Source organism: Myxocyprinus asiaticus, chromosome 5 (assembly GCF_019703515.2).
Source record: "Myxocyprinus asiaticus isolate MX2 ecotype Aquarium Trade chromosome 5, UBuf_Myxa_2, whole genome shotgun sequence".
NCBI lineage: Eukaryota > Metazoa > Chordata > Actinopteri > Cypriniformes > Catostomidae > Myxocyprinus > Myxocyprinus asiaticus.
Window position 1 is genome coordinate 9,649,382 of NC_059348.1, and position 27,724 is coordinate 9,677,105.

General features: G+C 37.4%; 1 protein-coding gene across 1 annotated transcript; it reads right to left on the reverse strand.

Annotated features, from left to right (window-relative positions):
• Positions 1–179: 179 nt before the first annotated feature.
• On the reverse strand, positions 180–27,724 carry LOC127440882 (interferon-induced protein 44-like). Its single transcript, XM_051697958.1, has 7 exons — positions 27,608–27,724; positions 27,474–27,507; positions 11,698–11,902; positions 10,478–10,627; positions 10,185–10,359; positions 1,201–1,301; positions 180–1,119 (listed from the first exon to the last, which is right to left on the reverse strand). The coding sequence occupies exons 1-7, from the start codon at positions 27,648–27,650 to the stop codon at positions 949–951; spliced, it is 879 nt and encodes a 292-aa protein (XP_051553918.1). The 5' UTR covers positions 27,651–27,724; the 3' UTR covers positions 180–948.

Sequence of the window (27,724 nt, forward strand, 5' to 3'; positions counted from 1 at the left end):
GTCGTTATTTTTGAAGACATCCTCACTATGCAACATTTTTCACAAGTACCTAAAATTGTGCACACTTTTACAAATAAAATTACTTGACTTGAGAGAAGATTTCAAATTTACTGCCACTCTATACAGTAAGCACTCTCTTTACGCTGCTGTAAGGCAGAAACACATTATGACAGTCTGTGAAAAGGTTATGTTATATTTATTGTCATTGAAATAATATTTTCATATACAGTATATTAAAATCCTTCAGCCTAAAGAATATAATATACGTTTTCAAATCTAATAAAATTTTCCATATCCAACCAAAAAATCTTTGTGTATACAAAATTACAAAAAAGATGAACAAAAGAGTATTTTCCTAATGAACAAAAAACAAAGGAATAATCAATATCTAATTTAAATCTCTCCCATATACATTTTAGCTGGATATATTCAATGTCATATTTTAAATGTGACCTCTTATTTTCTTAAAACAATATTTATCACAAATTCTCCTGGATCCAGTTTACATTCTTAAACACAGACCTCCATAATAAAATTGTATGAATAGTTGATTCACCAATTATGATATTTCTAATATGCTGGTTAGTACTTTTGTGTTTAAGAATGTCAATCACTTCCACAAGTTCTTATAAAAATTTGGTATGGCATCAAACACAACATCATTCTCCTTTGGTGTAACTGGAAATCCAAATTTATTTTAAAAACAATCACTGTAAATTAATAAATTGGCATTAATTGCATTTAAAATGATATTATTTTCATACCATCTTTTTTAGGAGAGATTTCTTTTTATGTTTAATTCTTATATTATTATGATATATATATATATATATATATATATATATATATATATATATATATATATATATATAGGGAAAATTGTGCTTATACACCACTTTCCAAGCCAATAAAGCTTGTTTGTGAAATGTATCCAATTTACCTAAAGCATCATTTGAAAGCACCTTTTCTCAGTCTTGTATTAGCGGAACGCACAATCTGATCAAAAACCTTTAGAATAAGAACATCAGCATCATAATTTGTGTCAGTCTCAAAGTGGTAGTTCTTTACTGGAAAGATGTTGCTGATTGGCACCCCCACACTGGCACTGCACTCTTCTATCTGTAAGGAAAAAGAAAGCAAAATTAAGAAAGAAAGAAAGACTATGAAAAGCAATGCCAACAAACCAAACAAATTATTTACCTTCTGTTTGATTTTACTACTAGTGTAGATCTTCCTTAGATCATTTTTCACCAGTGAGCATGCTTCATCCACTTTGGTCATGACAATGACTTGAGGAATTCCTACAACAAATGCATACAATTAATAAAGTGGTCTCACAAAGTGTAGTTATATTTTTTCTCATGTCATAAGGTTTCCAAATTCAAATATTTAAAAGCACATGACATAAAATTTGGAAAGTAAGGCTTTCAACTTGTGCAAGTTGTGAATTAGGATTGAAAACGCCATTTTGAAAAAGCCTACAAAATGCTTCTCAGACAGACACTGTTAAAGGTAGCCCTCAAAACAACAACTGTTGTTAAAGTATAAATGTTAAAGTATAATTTTAAAAGAAAAAAGATAACATGGAAAAAGATGGGCTTAGATGAGCTATCTTGAGGACTTGAAGAAGGCAATACGTGCAAGAAAGCTCACAAACCTTATACAGTTAAAGGAATTCTGTAATAAGTTGATGTAGGAGACTGTAGCATCAAAAGGGCAACACCAGCGTTTGATGTTACAGGTAAGTAGTTAATTTTTCCATAGCAGAAGCTGCATTTCTGACTTTTATATCCAAATTAAAGGTGCACCCAGTAATATTCTTATTTATGTTGCTGTAAAACTTAGCAGCATAGATGCAGCATCAGACAACAGAAGTTATCTGATGTCATTTTAAAAATGTGCTTTTTGTTATCAACAATTATTAATTTATTCCATGAGTGATGTGCTGTCTGATTACAATGGATTGAGATAAAGCAAGTATACTCGTGTTCTCAACATGGTGGCACTCATGAATGCGCAACCAGCAGATTATAACTGCTTTTTCTTAAAGACTAGCATGACTAGAGTATTTGTCCCATGTGAATGTTTATCATTTTAAATACATTTTCATAAATAAAATTTTGCTATTACTTTTTCTTTCTGTTTAAAAGTTAAGCATTTAAAAAAGTTTACATACACTAAGTTAACTGTGCTAAGTTAACTGTTTAAGCCACTTGGAAAATTCCAGAAAATTATGTCAAGCCTTTAGACAATTAGCTTCTGATAGGAGGTGTACTGAATTGGAGGTGTACCTGTGGATGTATTTTAGGCCTATCTTCAAACTCTGTGCCTCTTTGCTTGACATCATGGAAAAAATCAAAAGAAATCAGCTAAGACCTCAGAAAAAAAAATGTGGACCTCCACAAGTCTGGTTCATCCTTGGGAGCAATTTCCAAACACCTGAAGGTACAACGTTCATCTGTACAAACAACAGTACGCAAGTATAAACACCATGGAACCATGTAGCCATCATACTGATCAGGAAGGAGACGCATTCTGTCTCCTAGAGGTGAATGTAGTTTGGTGCGAAAAGTGAAAATCAATCCCAGAACAACAGCAAAGAACCTTGTGAAGATGCTGGAGGAAACAGGTAGACAAGTGTCTATATCCACAGTAAAACAAATCCTATATCAACATAACCTGAAAGGCTGCTCAGCAAGGAAGAAACCACTGCTCCAAAAGCACCGCTCCAAAACCACCATAAAAAAGCCAGACTGCAGTTTGCAAGTGCACATGGGGACAAAGATCTTACTTTGTGTAAAGATGTCCTCTGGTCTAATGAAACAAAAATTGAACTGTTTGGCCATAACGACCATTGTTATGTTTGGAGGAAAAAGGGTGAGGCTTGCATGCCGAAGAACACCATCCCAACCGTGAAGCATGGGGGTGGCATCATCATGTTGAGGGGGTGCTTTGCTGCAGGAGGGACTGGTGCACTTCACAAAATAGATGGCATCATGAGGAAGGAAAATTATGTGGATATATTGAAGCAACATTTCAAGACATCAGCTAGGAAGTTAAAGCTCGGTCACAAATGGGTCTTCCAAATGGACAATGACCCCAAGCATACCTCCAAAGTTGTGGCAAAATGGCTTCAGGACAACAAAGTCAAGGTATTGGAGTGGCCATCACAAAGCCTTGACCTCAATCCGATAGAAAATCTGTGGGCAGAACTGAAAAAGTGTGTGCAAGCAAGGAGGCCTACAAACCTGACTCAGTTACACCAGTTCTGTCTGGAGGAATGGGCCAAAATTCCAGCAACATATTGTGAGAAGCTTGTGGAAGGCTACCCAAAATGTTTGACCCTAATTAAACAATTTAAAGGCAATGCTACCAAATATTAACAAAGTGTGTGTAAAATTCTTACCCACTGGGAATGTGATGAAAGAAATAAAAGCTGAAATAAATCATTCTCTCTACTATTATTCTGACATTTGACATTCTTAAAATAAAGTAGTGATCGTACTGAGTGACTCCAGCCAGGTCTCCTAAGCAATGAATTTGGCCCGGTTGCTGGGGAGGGTATGGGGTAACCTCCTCGTGATCACTATAATGTGGTTCGTTCTCAGTGGGGCGCGTGGTGAGTTGAGCGTTGTTGCCGCAGTGGATGGTGTGAAGCCTCCACACGCGCTATGTCTCCGTGGCAATGCGCTCAACAAGCCACGTGATTAGATGCGCAGGTTGACGATCTCAGATGTGGAGGCAACTGGGATTCGTCTTCCGCCACCCGGACTGAGGCGAATCACTATGCGACCATGAGGACTTAAAAGCACATTGGGAATTGGGCATTTCCAAATTGGGAGAAAAAGGGGAAAAATCAAAATAAATAAATAAATAAATAAAATAAAAGTAGTGATCCTAACTGAACAAAGACAGGGAATGTTTTCTACGATTAAATTTCAGGAATTGTGAAAAACTGAGTTTCAATGTATTTGGCTAAGGTGTATGTAAACTTCTGACTTCAGCTGTATATATATATATATATATACATATACATTTACATTTATGCATTTGGCAGACGCTTTTATCCAAAGCGACTTACAGTGCCCTGATTACAGGGACAATCCCCCTGGAGCAACCTGGAGTTAAGTGCCTTGCTCAAGGACACAATGGTGGTGGCTGTGGGGATTGAACCAACAACCTTCTGCTTACCAGTTTAGTGCTTTAGTCCACTACACAACCACCACTCCAGTATATATATATATATACATACAGTTGTGCTTAAAAATTTGCATACCCTGGCAGAAATTGTGAAATTTTGGCATTGATTTTGAAAATATGACTGATCATGCAAAAAAACTGTCTTTTATTTAAGGATAGTGATCATATGAAGCCATTTATTATCACATAGTTGTTTGGCTCCTTTTTAAATCATAATGATAACAGAAATCACCCAAATGACCCTGATCAAAAGTTTACATACCCTTGAATGTTTGGCCTTGTTACAGACACACAAGGTGACACACACAGGTTTAAATGGCAATTAAAGGTTAATTTCCCACACCTGTGGCTTTTTAAATTGCAATTAGTGTCCGTGTATAAATAGTCAATGAGTTTGTTAGCTCTCATGTGGATGCACTGAGCAGGCTAGATACTGAGCCATGGGGAGCAGAAAAGAACTGTCAAAAGACCTGCGTAACAATGTAATGGAACTTTATAAAGATGGAAAAGGATATAAAAAGATATCCAAAGCCTTGAAAATGCCAGTCAGTACTGTTTAATCACTTATTAAGAAGTGGAAAATTCGGAGATCTCTTGATACCAAGCCAAGGTCAGGTAGACCAAGAAAGATTTCAGCCACAACTGCCAGAAGAATTGTTCGGGATACAAAGAAAAACCCACAGGTAACCTCAGGAGAAATACAGGCTGCTCTGGAAAAAGATGGTGTGGTTGTTTCAAGGAGCACAATTCTTGTTGACACCTCTCCAAACATAGCGCTTATGGCTGTGACAATAAAGCTCTATTTTGGTCTCGTCACTCCAAATTATAGTGTGCCAGAAGCTGTGAGGCGTGTCAAGGTGTTGTCGGGCATATTGTAACTGGGCTTTTTTGTGGCATTGGCTTCTTTCTGGCAACTCAACCATGCAGCTCATTTTTGTTCAAGTATCATCGTATTGTGCTTCTTGAAACAACCACACCATCTTTTTCCAAAGCAGCCTGTATTTCTCCTGAGGTTACCTGTGGGTTTTTCTTTGTATCCCGAACAATTCTTCTGGCAGTTGTGGCTGAAATCTTTCTTGGTCTACCTGACCTTGGCTTGGTATCAAGAGATCCCCGAATTTTCCACTTCTTTTTTTGCATGATCAGTCATATTTTCAAAATCAATGCCAATATTTCACAATTTCTGCCAGAGTATGCAAGCTTTTGAGCACAACTGTATATTATTATATACTATTACACTGATTAGGCCATTTAGTCAGAATAACAACGTTAATACGCACTTAAGAAAATGGTTTATTCCAGGGTTTTAGCAGAAGGCTGCGATTTGAAACCATGTATACAAGAACGCTGATTTCCTCATGCTGTTTAAGGGATTAAGAGAAAGCGGTTTAACATCCATTAGTGGCTCACTAAAAGTTAGTAGTTTTACTACTGCCACTAGAGGTCTGTATCTGTATAAGCTTTAATGTTTACATTAATCCATATAACAAATGTTATTTTCCCTCTGGCAGTTTCAAAGTTCGGATCTTATGTGAAATACTGGATATATGCACTGTTTTGTATTTTATGTATTTTATCTGAGACTGCTCTACTTGTGCCGTATTGTAAACGACCATTGCAGGATGCATACAGATAAACATTATCGTCTATATTCTTGTTATCTCAAGTAAGTCATGTTTTATAAGAATATATGTATTGTCCATAATCCACATATTTAAAGGAGCACTCAGTAATTGTTTCCTCTTTAAAAAAAGTTTAACTCCTAAAGACATGAATTGTAATTTTGCAATATATATAAGAAATCATGAGTACTCACATGAGATGAAGACTCCAGTCATATTAGTAACCCTGATTCTACATGGATGGGGTCCACACTTGGGGGCTGCCAAGTTAGAATCACATGACCTGTTATTTGACACTTTCTGACATCGAGTAAAGTAATCAAGGCTGACAGTGAATACTAAAAATGGCATCTGAAACTGTAAACTATTGATTTTAAATGATGCTGCATCCAAGCCGCTAGGTGTCAGTGTCAGTAAGATGACACAAAGACAAAAGTTACTGAGTGCACCTTTAAGTGTAACACTTTTTATACTCTGTCATGTATATCACAGAGAAACATATAGCCTTTTTTGAGTCATACATTAATTATTATTACATGCCATGACTGCTTCAACACATATAAAAACATCTCTATAAGACAATTATACAAATAGATAGATATTTACAGATAGATATTTTAGTGTCTAAACCTTACATTTTGGACAGCGCAACATAAAGGATAAATAAAAATGTGTGTAGTCGATTTTTAATTGGTATTATCCAATAACAACTGGGCCTGTGTGAAAAAAGTATTTGCCCCCTTAGTTACTAAATCCCCAAATCTACGAAACTGCATTCATAATGGGGTTCAGCTGGACTAGACACACACACAGGCCTGATTACTGCCAGCCCTGTTAAATCAAATAAACACCTAAATAGATCTTTTTCAGCAGCATGAAGCTGGTTAAAAGGTCTCATCCAGTAGCACACTATGCCAAGGTCAAAAGAAATTCCAGAAATAATGAGGAAAAAGGTGATTGAAAAACATCAGTCTGGGAAGGATTACAAAGCTATTTCAAGGCTCTGGGACTCCAAAGAACCACAGTGAGAGCCATTATCTACAAATGGAGAAACTTGACAGTAGTGTACCTTCCCAAAGGTGGCTGACCTTCCAAAATGTCTCCAAGAGCACCGTGACGACTCATCCAGGAAGTCACAAAAAAGCCAAGGAAAACATCCAAGGAACTGCAGGCCTCTCTCACATCAATAAAAGTCACTGTTCATGACTCCACTATCAGAAAGACACTGGCCAAAAATGGCATCCATGGAAGAGTGGTGAGGCGAAAACCACTGCTAACTCAGAAGAATATTAAGGCTCATCTGAATTTTGAGACACACATTAAGACACAACTTGATGATACTCAAACCTTTTGGGAGAATGTTCTGTGGACTAATGAGTCGAAAGTGGAACTGTTTTGAAGACAGGGGTCCCGTTACATCTGCCATAAATGAAACACAGAATTCCACAAAAAGAACATCATACCTATGGTCAAGCATGGTGGTTGTAGTGTGATAGTGTGGGTATTATTTTCTGCTTCATGGCCAGGGCGACTTGCAATAATTGAGGGAAACATGAGTTCTGCTCTCTACCAAAAAATCCTAAAGGAGAATGTTCGGTCATAAATCCGTGAGTTGAAGCTCAAGTGCAACTGGATTTTGCAGAAAGACATTGATCCAAAGCATCAAAGTAAGTCCACCTCTAAATGGATCAAATAAGCTAAATTAAAGTTTTGGAGTGGCCTAGTCAAAGTCCTGACTTAGACCCGATTGAGATGCTGTGGCAGGACCTTAAACTGGCAGTTAATACCGGAAAACCCTCCACTGTGGCTGAACTAAAGCAGTTCTGCAAAGAAGAGTGGGCCAAAATTCCACCACAGCGTTGTGAAAGACTGATCTCCAGTTATCGGAAGCGTTTGCTTTCAGTTGTTGCTGCTAAAGGTGGCACAACCAGCTATTAAGTTTAAGGGGGAAGTTAGTTTGTCACATGGGTGATATAGTTGTTGGATAACTTTTTTGCTTCAATAAAAAAATATATATATTTGAAAACTGCATTTTGTGTTTACTCAAGTTGCCTTTGTTTTATGTTATATCTCATTAGAAGATCTAAAGCAATTTAGTATGAAAAATACACAAGGTCTTACTCCTTGCAAACGGAATTACGATACTGGTAACAGGGAGTTGTTGGCTGTCAGGTTGGCCTTGGGTGAGTGGCATCACTTGTTAGAGGGTTTGGGGGTAAGGGTACCTGGTCATGGAACCTTGAGTACATCCGTCAAGCCGTAATTTCCAGATAGGCTCGCTGGGCACTTTTTTGCTGTTTCGATTTTATCTTGTCATATAGGCCGGGTTCTAAAACACTAAGCCAGACACCTTTTCCAGAAGCCTTGAGACTGACAATTCATCATATCCCCCGGACACCATTCTACCACCCTCATGAGTGGTGACCATGGTTTCTTGCCCGATGTTGCTGTTCCATCCATGCTTGCATTTATTTCCAGGTGTCGCCGCACCTGGAGACACACCAGAGAAGCCCTCCTCAGGACTGGCGCATGTTATAAGAGACTGGCAGACCAGCACCGGACTAGAAACCCAGTTTATGTCTGTGGACAGAAGGTTTGGCTATCCTCCAAAGATATTCCTCTCCAATTTCCCTCCCGTAAACTGGGTCCCAAGTTTATTGGGCCATTTCCCATCATTGAGGTTCTTAGTCCAGTGGCAGTCCTTCTCAAATGACCCCCCCCCCCCATCTCAAGAGAATCCACCCTGTGTTTCAAATCCAGTATGTCACGAACAAATCCACCACGTTATCGCGCTGCAGTCTGCAACAAGGACTACTTGGAAAAAGCGGCTTATTGTGTCTATGTAAACGCATAAGTGGCATTCTGATGGGTGTTTGAAGAGTGCGCATGTGTGTAACAGACCAGATATCAAACGTCATAGGATGGAGCCTAACAACAAGTCAACACAGAGGAAATAATTCAACATTTCTGGAAGTACAGAGGGAAAATCATATAGACTTTAAACTATACCCATTTATACACACCAATGTAAAATACTACTGACCTCACGTTCGTGTATCTGGGCTCATACATTGGGGGAATCCCTGAGTTGTAAAAGGAAATCTCTACTATTGCAGTGCAATTCTGCTGCAGGTCGTGATAGAAAGTGAAGGAAACAAACACAGAAACAACTCTGGAATATCTGGAAATAAAGTGAAGTCTTGCTCGTATCCCATTTTTGTTATTTACACAAGCGTTGTGGGAAAATTACTTTGCTGTGGAGAAAGCTGCTTACCGACTGAGCCGCATTTATATGGAAGTAAAGAGTATGCAGCTTATACAGTGCATGTAAACAGGAACGCTGTTTTCTGGCAATAAGCCACTTTCTGGTGTAAATGTAAATGTAGTGCATGTAAACGTAGTTACTGTGGCTAGTTTGGGACCCTGCAGCAGTATTAAAGAAGACTATGCAGACTCATACTGTAAGCAGGGTTGGGGAGTAACGAAATACATGTAAAGGGAATGTGGATTTAAAATACTAAATATAAGTAACTGTATTCCACTACAGTTACAATTTATATAATTGATATTTAGAATACAGTTACATTCAAAATGTATTTTGATTACTGAAGAGATTACTTTGCATTTTATTGTCATTTGTTTCATTTAATATTTAGTCCTTTCAGATGGAAAACATTTATATATATAAATGATGCGATCCAAAGTGCATTTGAACAGCGGTGAAACACTTTCTTATGATGAGTTACATTCATACGAGCAGACAGAGAAATTTGAAGTAAGTTTGGAGCACAAGAAATAGATATAAACCTGGTGTAAATTGTCAGCTTTACGCTAAGCTAAAATGCTATTTCTAGCCATTTTACATGCACGTTACCAGGCACGATCATATTTTTTTATCAAGAAAATTCACGTTGGATCATAATTTCTTTTTTTCTAGTAAGACCTTTGATATTAGGGCAAAAATCATATTCTTGATAATAATTTTTGTATTGTTTTCCTGTAAAAATATCTAAAAATCCTTAAAACAAGATCAAATAGATTTATCTTGTTTTAGAAACAACACTGCCTAAGATATTTAGGTTTTTCAGAGAATGTATTTTTAACATGTGTATTTTGTCTTACTGTACTGGCGGAGTTTTTATAGTCAAAACAAGTGAAAAAATCTACCAGTGCTGAAGAAGTAATCCAAAGTATTTAGAATATGTTACTGACCTTGAGTAATCTAATGGAATACGTTACAAATTACATTTTACAGCATGTATTCTGTAATCTGTAGTGGAATACATTTCAAAATTAACCCTCCCAACCCTGACTGTAAGTAGTGTAAACAATAGTAATCATATATACAGTGGTCAGTTTTACCCTCATCACTGACTGCCTGGCGGATTAGCCTTAAATTTTCAGTAAGTCGATCATTGGTGGATCTGGCAGAATTTGTATTCATGACGTAAACCAGGCAGAAAGCCTGGTCAGAGATGTCAGCATCCTTTTTGTAATTTTCCTCATCCTCAGGAGTGAGTTGTTTGTCTCTTCTGAACTAGGTTTTTAAAATAAAGGCAAAATATTATAAATAAAAGGAAAATGTCAGATATTTTATTGTAAGCATATCAACAGTTAAAATGTTTAATTGTTAAATTGATATATTGGTATATTACTTCGTAGTTCTCCTTCACATGACCACGTACACAGTTGATTGTGTCAGTTATTTGTGCCATAGTCGTTGTTTCAGGTTCAAGGCCATTTATGTCAATGATGACAAAAGGCAAATATTCAGTCTCACTCCTCTTGATGCGATATGTAGTGAGCTACAAACCAAGAACAAAAGCACATAAGTACAGTTACCAAGAAATCTTCACTGCTGACATGCACACAATGATACTTCTCAGTGCTTATACATTTAGAGAACTTGAGATTTCTGAGTCTTTGAAAAGGAAAATATCCTGATATAGTTCCTTTAGATGACACTAAATTTCATAGAAATAGTTTGTACAAAAAACAAAATCAGTTACCCTAATGTCGCTTTAAACCTATGAGTTTCTTTCTTCAGTGGAATACAAAAGGAGACGAGTTGAAGAGTGATAAACAGGGCACCATATCGTTATTATAAAAGCAGTCCATGACTTGTGACTTATTTCCAAGTCTTCTGAAGACATACAATAGCTTTGTATGATGAACAGACCTAAATTTAAAGCTGAAGTGTGTAATTTCTATGACACTAGCGTCTCCGAACGGAATTGCAAAAATAAATGGTTTATAAAGAGATTTTTGAATACACTCTCTGTTGCCAATGATTGAACAAACAGATACTCCCTACCTAAACTCACACATTGGTTCAGCAGATATCAAGCTGACCAGGCTACTCAAACAAACAGAGCAATTTTGGAAAGCACTACAGCTGAATAAATTATTATTCATTGGCTATCTTACCCTCCGTTAAAGCTCAGAAATGCACTTCAAAAGTTGTATGTACAACATAAACGGTGCATTAATGTGAAGTACAATATCTTCTGCAGTGTGGAAAATTATTTGAATGATTCTGTCTGTCACACAAAGATATTGTATGAAATGATAAGATTTGGAGTATAGTGCAGTAGTTTGGAAAGTATGTAATTCTTTTATAGTGTTTTTTGTTTTATTTTGGGGCTTAACAATCTGTGTCTCAATTAAGTTTCATTATACTAAAACGAATAGTCAGTACATTCTTCAACTTCTCTCCTTTTGCACTCCATGGAAGAAACAAAGTCATATATGGCCAACTGGAACAATATGAGGGTAAGCAAATAATCACAGAATTTATTTCAACAGTAAAAAAAAAAAAACTAAAAAAAACCAAACAAAAAACAATATAGTTCAATATAGTGAACTAAATACCTACTTTTTTTGTGAAACTGTGACTCTGGCCAAGAGTTGAATCAGCTAATGCTTCGTTAGCAATCTCTCCTTGAAAGGCACTGATGACAGAGTTAATAAAACTAGACTTTCCTGCTCCAATTTGTCCAGTTACCAGGATCTTGATGTCCTTTACATCTTTATTACTCACAACAAAACGTTCTAGGCGTTCTTTCAGCACATTTTTCTGACTGCATCAAGACAAGAGACAAAATTAATTGGGAAAAATTCGCTGTTGCATGTACGTTCTGAAACAATTGTTCTCATGTTCCATCGCCAGACACCGAGTAATTCCAAGTAAACTTCCAGTTGCCTTTGAAGGAATGCAATGTGAATGTTGTACAAAGTAACATTTATCTTTAACAATGCTATCAAAGTCAATAACAGGCACAAAAGCACCGCTATAACACTGGGTGCCATCTTGATTGTTTTGGTTGAATGGTTCACATGACAGGGTCACATGACAACAAACAAGTCATCGTTTTCAGATATCTCCGTTTTCCCAATCTACACTACAACGCGAAGACGGCGTTTTCAAATTTAGCCACTTGGGAGAGCGTTTTATGCCATCTCAGAGTGGACGGAAGGCCAAAAAGTAGAGAAAAAGATGCATTTTCAGACTAAAACATTTTGGTGTGGACGTGGCCTCACAATGTGACTGCCCACAGTTACATGTCAACAATGTCTGCTGTTATTAGAATCATGGCCAACTCAGTCATGGTGAGGTAAAAAGGAGAAGCAGAAAATATACTGTCATTCCAAAAATACTATGTTAAAGGTAAAATTGTAGGAAACTCTGCAAAAATCCCAGCTGGGTAACCAGTTCATCCACCTAGAAAGGTAGTCCCACCTCACAATATGTTTTGCGTAATAATTAATTTAGTCCTTTTACAAAAATATGAGCTTCACATTTTTACTCTTGTGTGCCCAGTGGTAACGTCCTGCTCCCTTTAGTGTACTCACTTTAAGTGTGTTGTCCTTCAGAGTGGGTAGGATGTAGAGATGCACACTTTAAAATGCAATTTGCTGCAAGACAGCAGGACAGTTCAACACATGAACAGTGTGTTTATCGGAGTGATTTGCCTCAGATTCATAGACCTTGTTTAGGCAGAATTGCTTCCTTTTTTGCTCAAGTTAATGTTATATGTGACAAAATTGTGAAAAAGGCAAGGTTGCAAACTCACACAAATAATGCGGGGATCTATTGAGTTTGCATTGATTCTAATAAAAATAAATGACCAGCATCATAATAGTGGAATGTTTTCAAAGGATCTACCATCTCACTCAAAATAAGTATAAAAATGGCATCTGACAAAGCTGTTGAATTAAATTAATTTATATATTAGAGCTGATAAAATTAACTCGTTAACGCATGCAATAAATTAAAAGGCCAATGAAATTCGTACATGTTATTTTTTCTTAATCGCGATTTACGTATTTACCATTAATACAGCGTGAACCAGCATAAACACAGATTAAAACACCAGTCATTACACTGACGTACACACCACAACACACTGAGTTTCATGTAGATAAAATGATGGAGAAAGGACCTCTTAAAGCTATTGGTGGTACAAAACAAGCTCAAATGGGACTTGTGATAGAAATCAAATATTTTTCAACCTATGTAAAGCGCATTTTAATTATCACAGAAGCACGACAAGTCTTCAAATGTAGAATAAGACTTTTATTTCTGCAAATGCATTTCAAGTGGAGTTCAAAGCAGCATTTGAACCTGTGCCTGGTGTTGATGCCCTGACGTGAATCATGAACACGGCTTCATAATTATGTACAGAATTATATTGTGGATGATTAGAGTTTATAAGAATTAATGCCTGTTGCAACGAATTCTCAACTGATGGGGAACAGATATTTCAATAAGTCAACCTCCCACTTAAACTTTGTGAAACATTTAATGTTACTTGAATTGGTGCCATTTTAGAGCATTTCTATCTTTATACTATGGAAGGTTTTGTTTGTAAATGTTAATAAAGCATTATATTGTTACATATTGTTTTGTTTTCTTTCCTAAGAAGGAAATAAATGCATTTTGACAGGAAAGTATATATAGAGTCAAATTTCAGCACTTTCAAAATCTCAGATTAATCATGATTAACTACAAGAAATTATGCGATTAATCGTGATTCAAAATTTTAAGCAGCTGACAACACTATAAAATATATTTTTCCAACTCAAATTCTACCAATAAGCATTGTAGTCATTAAATATTGGTTCTCTCTAAAGCACACTTAAAGTTGTTGTAGATCATCAGACATAATGTTATGGTTCCCCAGAAGCCAGCCTAAAATCCTCTTAAAAGGTACTTTCAAACATGGCTGTCTGTATTAGAGGTTTGCAACCCGACCAGGGCCTGACGGGACCCGAGATCCCAACAGATTTCGGGCCAGGTTTGGGTAAGTTTTTCAAGTAGGACTTTGGGTTCGGGTTTGTAATGAATGAAAAAATAAACAGGCTTACTGAACTTGTTTCGCACGCGCTCACACTCACAGACACGCGTGAACGGACGAGTTACACACCGAACGTGTGTTTATGCACGTCTGGTCTGTTTTCCCATTGTTTAAACACATGCTGAACGAATGTCTTTGACATTTTCACCACGTCTCAATTTTTCTTCAGCATCTCGCGCAGGACTGGCACATTTTAAACACCATGTCAAGTTAAAAAGAACTTCACATTTTTCAAAAACGCATGTTGAGGGGGGTCATGTGATGTAATGCAAGGAGCGGACGTGTGAGCGACGAGCTCTGCGCACTGTGCTGAATTTTCGATTATTCTCATGTTATAATTTGATACACCCAGTTACACATTTGCCCTTTGTTGCAAAACATGGCAAAGAAGTCAAAATCCTCGGGCTCTGGAGAAAGACACTTACATGTTCAGGATGAAAGCCCCGACAGGTCTACAGACCAGGGACTCGATTTGGATGGTGCGGCGGGAGAAGGAATCCAGCATCAGTTGTCCAACATGTCGGTGATGTTGACGAAGATTCTTGCTGACTTGGAGGATCTCGCTGTAATACGTCGATCGATTACGGCGATGGAAATAAAATTCTCTGAGTTAGCTACAAGAGTGACTGATGTTGAAAAATGAATTGATTTTCTGGAATCTTCTGAGAGGGAATTAACCGCTAATCCGCCCGCAACCAAAGTTGATCTGGAACATCTCCTTGAAAAGCTTGAAGATCTTGAAAATAGAAACCGCAGGAATAATGTTCGAATTGTTGGAATTCCTGAGCATGAGGAGGGCAGGGATATGGTGAAATTCCTAGATTAGTTTTTCCCAAGTCTGCTCGACATAACGGGTCATAAACTGGAAATCGAATGAGCTCACAGAGTCCCAGCTCACAGATCTGATGAGGGAGATAGGCCCGATCGATTCTGGCCAGATTTCTGAGATCATCCGATAAAGATCTTGTGTTGCGACAGGCGAGGAGCAAAGGGAAGCTTTCTTGGAAGAACCATAATATTTTCTTGTTCCCGGACTTTGCGAGTTCGACAAGAGAGAAACGCGATCGGTTCAAGGAATGCAAGAAACTCTTACATCAGAAAAAGATCTCGTTTGCTCTAATGTTTCCTGCCAAACTGAAAATAGAAACAAAGGTCGGTCGCAAAGTATTCACATGTCCAAATTAGGCAATATATTTTATAGTATCAATGTCTGAGTAAACCATTGGATGTTTCCCATGTGAGTGGGCCTGACTCGCTGTACTTACTCTTGAGGAAGCTGGGCGACATTCTGGTTTTTTTTGCGTTGGCTCCGCTGTGCGGCTGGAGCTTGTTTTGTGAATAACACTTTCCTTAAAGAAACTTTTGCATTTAAGTTTCCGGACAGATTGAGAGTGGACACTATGGATGACCGCAAAATATCTACATGCTCACACAAAGGATGTCTTTTATAAAGCTGACGGATTGTGTAAGTCATGGTATATACTTTTATGCAGCCTCTGGGATGCCGGTTTTTTTTCTTTTTGTATAGGTTCCTCCTAGCGGCTGGAGCTTGACTGTTGAATAACATTCCTTTGGAACAGCTGTTGATTCATCTGTTCGTTCTTTGTGCTTACTCCTCCTGCTGGCTGTGGTTTGTTTTGTTGATTTTTTTTTTTACGAGACATTGGAATGATTACGTCATCCGTTGAACTCATAACAGCCAGCTCACTGATCATTCGTTTGTCTGTCTGAGGAATCTGAACGGTTTTATATCAGCTGGAATTTGTTTTGTGGAAGATCACGTCTTTGAGACAGTTCTGTGAATGAATTTACACATTCTTTGTGTTCATTCTTCCTATTGACTGGGTTTATTTCACAAAGTATTTTCTGTTATGTAATTTTGCCTCACAAATTTGTGAGGCAATATTGAGCAATCCGATGGCAAAGTTATCGTGGGGGCTCGTGGGCATTCATGGACCTTTTGAGTTTAGAGGGATTGACGCCGGTTTGCGCTGTCTTGTGCGGGGTTAATGCACACGTTTTTCTTTTTTCTGTTTGTTTTGTTCGGGGGGATGTTCGGGGGTTGATTGTTTCACTAATGGGGAATGTGGTCTTCATAATTTTGTTTTTGGCACACAATTAATTTTTTCCATTATATCAATATGTCAGTTGTTAATATGAGTGTACTATCTCTCACCACATGGAATGTAAATGGGTTGGGGCACCCCATAAAAGAAGGAAGGTTATTTCTTTTCTTAAATGTAAAAAATATGATATAGTGTTTCTTCAAGAAACACATCTCTCCTCGCAGGAAGCTGAAAAATTTGGGAAGATATGGGGTGGACATGTTTTTTTTTAGTGCTGGCACAATTAAGAGCAAGGGAGTCATTATATTAGTAAATAAACATCTACAATTCAAATGTCTCAAACAGATTAAAGATAGATTAGGAAGAGTAATTATTGTTTTAGCTGAAATTCAAGGGCAAAGGTTGATTTTGGCTAATATTTACGCACCTAACGCTGATGATAAGGGCTTTTTTATAGATCTTGAAGGGATGTTGCAAACCGCTGGCACCCCTCATGATATAATATTGGGAGGAGACTTCAATCTTTTGATGGATTCAGTCCTTGATCACAGTGAAGCAAAAGTGTGCAAGCCCCCTAGAGCAACACTGACGCTTCACAGGATGTGTAAAAATCTTGGTCTTTCGGATATTTGGAGACTTTTGAACCTATCCGGTAGGGACTATACATTTTTTTCATCAGTCCTTAAGATTTATTCTAGAATAGATTTTTTTTTTTATATCCAAATTCCTAATTTCATTTGTTGTTGATTGCTCAATTGGAAACACTTTAGTCTCAGATCACGCCCTGGTGAGTTTAGAGGTGATGTCGCATATAGAGAAAAAGAAAGCATATAGTTGGCGCCTTAATGTATCCCTTCTGCAAAATCCTGATTTCCAACAAATGTTAAAGACTGAAATCAATGTTTATATGGAGACCAACTGGTCCTCAGTATCCTCTGTGGGCATGGCTTGGGAGGCACTTAAAGCGGTTCTTAGGGGCCGGATCATACAGTATTCCTCATTCATCAAAAAATCCAAAGCTCGAGAACTTGTGGAGTTGGAAGGAAATATTAAAAGTGCAGAGGCAGAGCTGAAGTGCTGTATGTCAGAGAATTGACCCGATTGAAATATAGATATAATACTATTTTGTCGTGGAAAGTGGAGTTTTGGTTATTCAGGGCAAGACTGTCATATTCATATTTTGAGTTGGGTGACAAAGCAGAGAATTTTTGGCTAGATATATAAAGCAGAGAGAGTCTTTTTCTACCATTCCCTCAGTGAAATCTGCTGGTGGTGAAATATTTACCTCAGCCATTGATATTAATAATGCCTTTAAAGAGTTCTATATTGATCTTTATAGTTCCACGTCTTCGTCTACTGATGAAGATATTAGAAACTTTGTGGAACCATTAGATATTCCTAAACTGATGATTGAGCAAAAGAACTCTCTTGATTCTGAGATAACCTTGGAGGAGCTTGACGAGGTAATTAAGTCCCTACCTACTAGCAAGGCTCTGGGGCCAGATGGTTTTGCCGCTGAATTTTTTAGATCCTATGCTACAGAACTGGCTCCACTTTTGTTAGAAGTTTATACTGAATCATTAAAGAATGGAAAACTTCCTCCAACCATGACACAAGCCCGGATCAGTCTAATTCTTAAAAAGATCCAAGTGAGTGTAAAAGTTACCGTCCAATTTCCCTGATCCAACTAGATGTAAAAATATTGTCAAAAATTTTGGCTAATCGATTAAGTAAAGTTATGACATCACTTATACATATAGATCAGGTGGGGTTTATTCGGGGCCGCAGCTCTTCTGATAACATCAGGTGTCTCATCAATATCATGTGGTCAGTAGCGAATGATAAATCTCCAATCGCTGCCATCTCACTTGATGCCGAAAAGGCGTTTGATATGGTAGAATGGGATTATCTTTTTAAGATTTTGGAAATTTACGGGTTCGGGAGTACATTTATTGGTTGGATTAAGTTACTTTATAGACACCCTGTAGCAGCGGTACAAACAAATGGATTAATCTCAGATTATTTACTTTGAATAGGGGCACTCGGCAGGGTTGCCCTTTTTCCCCATTATTGTTCTGTCTTGTCCTGGAACCATTAGCAGCTGCGATAAGAATGGAGGATGATTTTCCAGGGGTGGTGGCGGGAGGTGTGCCACATAAGCTTCTGCTTTACGCAGATGATATTTTATTATTTGTCTCTGAACCTACTAGATCTATGCCTTGCCTCCACAGAATTATTAATTCCTTTTCTAAGTTCTCAGAATACAAAGTCATTTGGTTTAAATCCGAAGCTTTGGCTCTGACAGCGTACTGCCCAGTAACGGCTTTTCAGCCAGGCGCCTTCCAGTGGCCCAAACAGGGCATTAAGTATTTGGGGATTTTATTCCCAGCAAATTTGTCTGATTTAATTAGTGTTAATTTTCACCCTTTAATAAAAAGGTTTTCAAGCGATGTCAGCAGGTGGGCTTCATTACATTTATCGATGATTGGGAAGGTTAATGTTATTAAAATGAATTGTATTCCAAAATGTAACTACCTGCTACAATCTCTCCCTGTAGATGTCCACCTCTCTTATTTCAAGGAATTTGATAGCATAGCAAAGTCCTTCATTTGGAATGGTAAACGTCCCAGATTGCATTTTAATAAGTTACATAGGCCGATAGACAAAGGAGGGCTAGGCCTACCCAAGATTTTGTTTTATTACTATGCGTTCAGTCTCAGACATTTGGCTCATTGGTCACTTCCACCTGAGAGAGCCCCTCCCTGGTTTGTTATTGAACTGGCAGTTCTTGCCTCTATTTCGCCATTACAAATCATCTCTATCAAACTAATCGGAAAAGTTAAGTTACACCCCGTTATTTTGCATTTACACTTGGTATGGACTAAAGTGTCCAGATTGTTTAAATTGGACACTTATTTAAATGCTGCCTCGAGCATATGGCAGAACCCAAGACTGTGTATTGGCAAGTCTCCTTTCTGATGGCCGGAGTGGATTGTGAGGGGGGTTGTTACACTCGGTGACTTATATGAAAGTGGTGTGTTGAGATCCTTTGAAAACTTGGTCCAACATTTTGGGATCCCCAGACCTCAGTTTTATAGGTATTTACAACTGCGCCACCTGCTTTGCACTATTTTTGGGAGTAGCACACATCCCCCTAAGGAGGCAGATGCTTTGGGAGAGGTGATTGCGGCTTTTGGAAAAGGTCATGAGGCATCAGTGTACTACTCCCTGTTAATTCAGAGTATGGGGGACGGAACCTTAACTTCTCTCAAGAGAGTATGGGAGAAAGATTTCAACTTGGCATTGGAGGAAGGAGTGTGGGCTAAGATTCTTAAAAACGTTAAGTCTGCATCTAGTGATGCAAGGGTGCATCTTATACAATTCAAAATTTTGCATAGATTTTATTGGACCCCCTCTAGACTGTATAGGCTTGGTCTTCAAGACACACCCACCTGCTGGAGATGCCAGTTGGAGGATGGAGACATGGCCCATGTTTTTTGGTGGTGTGTCAAGATCCAGAAATTCTGGTCGAAGGTTCAGAATATTGTGTGCGACGTGGTTGGCACTCGGGTTTCGTTTTGCCCCAGACTTTGTGTTCTGCACGATGGGGCGGTCATCAATGTGGGGGATGGCCATATAGGGAACTGGGTTCTGACATGTGTGATGATAGCCAGGCAGGTTATTTTGAGGGGTTGGAGGTCAGCTGGTGCGCCCCCATATCCGGAGTGGTGCACGGAGGTGGGGAGGGTGGCAGCTTATGAGGAGGTGTCATCTGGAAGATGGGGTGGCTTGGATAAGTTTGTTCGAAAATGGGGCAGGTATTTGGAGTTTTTGGAGGGCTCTCGGGTGGGGTGTGGAGAGAGTAGTGTATTATAGTTTGTATGATTATTATGTATGTATGTATGTGTATATATATGTATATGTATTTATGGTTGTATATGTATGTATGTATATTGACCACAGGGTTGTTTTTTTTTGGGGGGGGGGGTTAAATGTTGATTTTATATATATATATATATATATATATATATATATATATATATACACTGTATGTTTACATTTCATTGTAAAAAAATTAAAAAAATTTTAAAACGCATGTTGAGGCACCTGCGTTCTGTTTCATTCTTTGTGCTGCGTGTAGTTTTTGTTTAGCACAGGTGTCACAAAGATTCAACATTCTAAACAAGTTCAGGCCACATAGAGGGGACTGTTGCATTGTTTCATATTATTCCAGACTGTTCTGCTCCAGGTGAAGTTTCAGCTAATAAATGGTAAGTCAATGCTTTTTTCCCTTCTGCTCTAAATTTAAATTAATTTTATTGATTTATCACACATTTGCACATATATAATGAAATTCTTTTTTTTTTCACATATCCCAGCCAAGCTGGGGTCAGAGTGCAGGGTCAGCCATGATACAGCACCACTGGAGCAGATTGGGTCAAGGGCCTTGCTCAAGGGCCAAACAGTGGCATCTTGGCAGTACTGGGGCTTGAACCCCTGACCTTCTGATCAGTAATCCAGAGCCTTAACTGCTATGAGGGGCTGTGGTGCCTTGTTAAAACTGTGTATGTTTACTGTTTCAGTATTGTTACAAATGTTGCCTATATGCTTACATAAAATGTAGCCTATTGCAACAGTTGAAGAATAAATTAGATAAGCAATTTCGGGGTCAGGTTCGGACTTAAAATCTGAATTTATCGTTCAGGCCAGGTAGGGTTAGACCACACGGCCTCGGGTAAGGGTCGGGTTCAGGTTTGGGTTTCATTTTAAGGCCCATGCAGACCTCTAGTCTGTATGGCACTGACTGATTGGGCACCAAAGCAGCTGCCTCAACCATAACCCATGAGGAAACAAATCTCTTTTGCTGCACAAATAACACATGATTTACAGGATTTTTTTTAAACAAAATCTAGGCTCTGTGATTTTATGTGAGTCTAAACTCAATATCAAAAGCACAAATTTCAGAAAAAGACTAAATAACAACATGCAAAGAAAGAAAGAAAGAAAGAGAATGAATGAACAAATTAACAAAACTGAAAGAAAGACAGAAAGAAAGAAAGAAAGAAAGAAAGAAAGAAAGAAAGAAGAAAGATAGTAGCTGTTCATTTCAAGGCACCTTGAACAGAATTATTTCAAATGTATAAAGTTGTGGTCAAAATTGTGGCCATTATTAGAACACATAATTGAAGTTAAAGGAATATTCTGTGTTCAACACAAGTTAAGGTCAATGGACAGCATTTGTGGTTTGAATGGCACTGACTGATTGGGCAACAAGGCAGCTGCCTTCTGTTTCGACCGCAGCCCTTGAGGAAACAAAACTTTTATGCTGCACAAATAATACACGATTTTCAGGATTTTTCAACAAAATCCAGGCTCTGGATATCAAATATCAAAGCACAAATTTCCAAAAGAGAAAACACAACCACATGCAAAGAAAGAAAGAAAGAAAGATTGATCGAATGAACAAAACTGAAAGACAGAAAGAAGGAAAGGTAGAGAGAGAGAGAGAGAGAGTAGCTGTTCAACTCGATACCTTGAACAGAATTATTATTACGTATAAGTTAAAAAAAATATTCCACGATCAACACAAGTTAAGCTCAATTGATAGCATTTGTGGCATAATGTTGATTACCACAAAAATTATTTGAACTTGTCCCTCATTTTCGTTAAAAAAAAGCAGAAATCGATGTTACAGTGAGGCACTTACAATGTAAGTGAATGTGGCAAATGTTTGGATGGCTAAAAGGCAGAAATGTGAAGCTTATAATTTTATAAAAGCACTTACATACAGTAGATCTTCTGTTAAAACTTGTTTTATTTGAGCTGCAAAGTTGTTTAAATTGACATTTTACTAAGGTAAAAAGGTCTTACTAGAAAAAAAAGAAATTATGATCCAACGTGAATCTAACGGAATACGTTTTACAGCATGTATTCTGTAATCTTTAGTGGAATACATTTCATAAGTAACCCTCCCAAACCTGGCCCTATATAAGGGGAGCTGTAGAGCTATAATGAGGTTCTTTCTTGGACTCAGAGTAGAGCAAATTTTTGCACATCGCTGCAGTTTCTTTTGTATGTATAGTTTTTGTTTATATTTGGATTTTTTGTTTTTTACTAATATCTCCCCACTGTAAATAATTTGCACCATTTTCACCCTAATAAACACCTATTGGGTTCCACCTCACAATGGACTACTAAGTAATTTTTCTGACCACTGGGCCAACCTTACAGGGCCGAATGTGTATCATAATATTATGAACACGTCATGATGATTAACCTGATTGCCTGACATGCTACTGAGATTGAGCATGAAAACAAAATGTAAAGCAAAAAAAGAGATAAGGCAGACATAAAAGAGAGAGCAGTTGTCAATAGTGGTGGTGGTGTAGTGGACTAAAGCACTATCCTGGTACAACCAAAGGTTGTTGGTTAAATCCCCACAGCCACCACCATTGTGTCCTTGAGCAAGGCATTTAACTCCTGGTTGTTCCAGGGGGATTGTCCCTATAATAAGGGCACTGTAAGTTGCTTTGGATAAAAGTGTCAGCCAAATGCATAAATATAACACAAGCATTAAGTTTTCTGCTACATCAAAATAAAATGCTGCTGGAGAAGACTGACTATTGAGAAAACAAATCTCAGCAAAACAATATATGGATCCATTGAATTAAAGAAGGGTGATATCGTGGGATTCGTCAAGAGATATCGTCGATGTTGCATTGCCGAACAGATAACAATAGTACAAGTGCACCATAGCTCCTTGAGTAAAATTACCAACATGAACACACAACCAACATCCATCGTAGTCAGATTCTTGATGTGGAATATTAAACAGAATGTACGGAGGGCTGCATGGGCAAAAAGAGAGATCACATATGATGGTACTAGAGTGTATTTGAACCAGGATTTCGCAGCAAAAATACAAGAACAACAAAACTCGCTTAGATGGATCTGCAAAAATTTGCAAGAAAAGCAAGTCCCATATTTGATATCCAGCCAGATTAAAAATATTTTGTGAAGAAGGTGAGCAAATTTACACCAAAGCACAGATAGCGCCCAAAGAGTTCAATAAACGATTTCCTGAGGAGATGGAGATAAGGACTAAATGGGGCAAGAGGAAGGAACTCACATGAGTCATTCACCTAAATCAGTGTTTCTCAATCCTTTACTGGAGTACCACTAGCACTATACATTTTGCATGTCTTCTTTATATACCACACCTGATTCTACTGATTAATGATCTGAACTGAGTGTGTCAAATAAGGAAGACATACAAAATGTGTAGTGTTAGTGATTCTCCAGGAAAGGATTGAGAAACACTGACCTAGATGGTTTCCGATAACGGATACAGAGCAGCTTGCATCTATACTACAACAGTCTCTGGAGTCTACTGGATGGAATAAAAAGCAACACAGTCATGCCCGCAGAGATCCAGTTGATGAGGAGAACTATTTCTAAAGGCCCTGGAGCAAGCAACTGGGCATAGATGATGAAAAAACTATGAATGTATTGATCTAATCCTTAATTTTAGGTTATGAAAGAGACGAGGGGAATGAATTGACTTTAATTTGATATTTGATTAATACTGATCAAAACTATCCCTCTTTAATTTTGGAATTATGATTATGAAGAATAAGAATCATAAATACTGATGGAGAATGTCAACACGTACACTGGCGGCCAATAGTTTGGAATAATGTACAGATTTTGCTGTTTCGGAAGGAAATTGGTACTTTAATTCACCAAAGTGGCATTCAACTGATCATAAAGTATAGTCAGGACATTACTGATGTGAAAAACAGCACCATCACAAAAAGTCATTTTTTATCAAATCTAGAGAGGCCCCATTTCCAGCAGCCATCACTCCAACACCATATCCTTGAGTAATCATGATAAATTGCTAATTTGGTACTAGAAAATCACTTGCCATTATATCAGATACAGTTGAAAGATATTTGGTTCGTTAAATGAAGCTTAACATTGTCTTTGTGCTTGTTTTTGAGTTGTCACAGTATGCAATAGACTGGCATGTCTTAAGGTCAATATTAGATCAAAAATGACGAAAAAGAAACTCTAGAAACTTGGCAGTCAATCGTTGTTTTGAGGAATGAAGGCTATACAGTGCTTGAAATTGCCAAAAAACTGAAGATTTCATACAAAGGTGTACACTACAGTCTTCAAAGACAAAGGACAACTGGCTCTAACAAGGACAGAAAGAGATGTGGAAGGCCAGATGTACAACTAAACAAGAGGATAAGTACATCAGAGTCTCTAGTTTGAGAAATAGATGCCTCACATGTCCTCGGCTGACAGCTTCATTGAATTCTACCCGCTCAACACCAGTTTCATGTACAACAGTAAAGAGAAGACTCAGGGGTGCAGGCCTTATGAGAAGAATTGCAAAGAAAAAGCCTCTTTTGAAACAGAAAACAGAAAGAAAAGGTTAGTTTGGGCAAAGAAACACAGACATTGGACAACAGATAATTGGAAAAGAGTGTTATGGATCTTAACCCCATTGAGTTTTTGTGGGATCAGCTAGACTGTAATGTGCGTGAGAAGTGCCCGACAAGACAGCCACATCTATGGCAAGTGCTACAGGAAGTGTGGGGTGAAATGTCACCTGAGTATCTGGACAAAGTGACAGCTAGAATGCCAAGGATCTGCAAAGCTGTCATTGCTGCAAGTGGAGGATTTTTTGATGAGAACACTTTGAAGTAGTTTAAGAAGTTCTGAACTTTTTTTTTTTCAAATTGTAATAGTAATTTTGCACGTTATTAATGTCCTGACTATACATTGTGATCAGTTGAATGCCACTTTGGTGAATAAAAGTAGAATAGGAATATTCTGGAAAATATTGGGCGACCTTGTGAAGGATGCCACATTGGAAGTTTACCTTTAGGAGTTTTTTTTTTTTTTGGCATATTTTTCTTTCTTATGCACATTTTGGGATTTAGTTTGTGTTTTTGGTGTTGTTAAAACAAAGATGGTGAATGGAATAGAAAAGAATAGCTTGAATATGCTTTTCTATTGTAAGATAAGCATCAACATAGTAAATAAGTGAATAAAGAAATAATAATGGAGAGGTGAAACTAGTTATACTGTGGGAGGCTGCTAAGGCTATTCAAGAGTAAGAAATAATTGCAAATGCATCATGGAAAAGAAACAAGGACAAAGGGAGAGATCAAATTGAGAAAACAATTACAAGAGCATGATAAAAATGAAAAAAGAGGTCTATAAATAGTTAAAGGCTAAGGAGGCAATAGATAAAACTGCAGTAGAAGACATTGAAAAGAACCTTATGCTCACTAGACAGAAATATTATAACTAACTGTAGAGATGAGAGTGGAGACACAGGATCAAACAACTAACTTTTAATAAGACGCTGGAGTGGACGAATATATTATACAAGGAAACAAAAAGGAGATAACTCTAGCAAATCTACAAAGTAACAATCACAATACAAGTACTGACAGGGAATGAACGAAACAGGAGGGTATTTATACAAACAAGGGCAGATGATGGAATGGAGGACAGGTGAGGATGATAGGGAACAGATAGAAGTGATGAGGGAAGTGAATTCTGGGAGATGAAGTCTGGGGAAACATTTCAAAATAAGAGTCCTAGGACAACATGAATATATTGAATATATATATATTTATAGGTCATTCTGAGGTCACTCAGCCCCCCCACATGCTCCAAATTCACCCCAAATAGTCTCGTTTGTTTTTTTGCTTCATTTGTGCTGGTTTGTGCCGGTAAAAGTTTCGTCTTTTTTTTTTAACAATACAGTTGAAGTAACAAGGTAAGATCCAAATGGCAAACCAAATCACATAAATAGTCGCATTCACTTAACTGTTACCTATCCACTGTGAGTTTTCATCTTTTAACGGACACAGCGGATCACAGGATGTGTGCAATGTAACACAAACTCCAAGTGTTTTTACTTGTTACTGTATGTAGTTATGTGAATAACAGTAGTAATATTAACATTGTCATAAATACAGACACCATAATCTGTTTGCTGTAGCTCTGTGTTTATACATACATAGGCTGTGTGTGTGTGTGTGTGTGTGTACAGTACAGGTCAAAAGTTTGGAAACATTAAGATTTTTAAATGTTTTTGAAAGAAGTCTCTTAATCTCACCAAGGCTGTAAAATACAGTAAAACAGTAATATTGTGAAACAACACTTTAAAAGCTGTTTTCTGTTTTAATATAATTTCAAAAGTAATTTTATTTCTGTGATGTCAAAGCTGAATTTTCAGCATCATTACTCCAGTCTTCAATGGTTTGTTTGTTTGTTTTTAATTTCGTTTTAGTTTTTCTTTATTTTACTTGTATTGTTTATTTTATAGATTATACTGTAAATTATTTTCTCTATTTGTAGTCTATATATGCTCTATATTTTATACTATGTGTTGGAATGACTATTGTCATGTTCATTGTTTGTAGTTTGACTGGTATAATAAAATTTAAAAAATATAAATAAATAAATAAAAAACTTCAGTCTTCAGTGTCACATGATCCTTCAGAAATCATAGTAAAATGTTGATTTTGTGCTCAACTATTATCAATTATTATTGGAGCTCAATTATTAAGAATGGTTCTTATTTTTTATCAGTGTTGAAAACAGTGTTGAAAACCGTGATACATTTTTGTGTGGATTCTTTGATGAATAAAAAGGTAAAAAGAACAGCGAAGTAATGATGCTGAAAATTCAGCTCTGATCACAGGAATAAATTACAGTTTACTAGATATTCAGATAGAAAACAACTGTTTTACATTGGAATAATATTTCACAACATTACTGTTTTACTGTATTTTTGATCAAATAAATGCAGCCTTGGTGAGCAGAAGAGACTTCTTTCAGAAATGTTTTCAAACATTTTTTTGACTGGACAGAGCTGGACAAACGTATTGTGAGTATTTCCTTGTTTACGGATTTGCCCCATTCACTTTCATTTTTGCTTTCAAATATCTCACTCTAACCCAGATTTTTGCTTTTTAAAGGAAAGGAATGATGAGTGGAAATACATTTTTGTGGTAATCATCATTATGCCACGAATGCGATTGAACTTAAGTTGTATTGAACCCGGAATATTCCCTTAATAAGAAAATACACAGAGAGAGATACCCATGATATTGTCAAAGTAAATCAACATTTGGCTCATAATCATCCGTTCATCTCACTCCTATGTATTTTACCTCATTTCTATGTTTTGAACTTACTTCCAGTCAAATGTCCTCCAAGGTTTTTCCAGTTCTGGGGGGAAATTGTCAGTTTAACAATAAGCTGAGGTATAAGTTGAATATATAAGTACTATTACAACATTTATTGCTGCTAATAAAAAAAATCTTCTTACCCTGGAATGGTATTTGATCCACTTTTGAGCCACTGTTACCCATTCTTTTATTTTGTTCTTCCCAAGAAAAGGTGACTTGTATCTCACTCACTACGACTCTGATTTATATACTTAATT

Coding starts and splice junctions, on each gene's coding strand:
- LOC127440882 (XM_051697958.1), bottom strand. CDS start 27,650: ATGGGTAACAGTGGCTCAAAAGTGGATCAAATACCATTCCAGG. Junction 11,903..27,473: donor TGGAGGACATTTGACTGGAA/GTAAGTTCAAAA, acceptor GTCTTGATGCAG/TCAGAAAAATGTGCTGAAAG. Junction 10,628..11,697: donor GTCACAGTTTCACAAAAAAA/GTAGGTATTTAG, acceptor CTTGGTTTGTAG/CTCACTACATATCGCATCAA.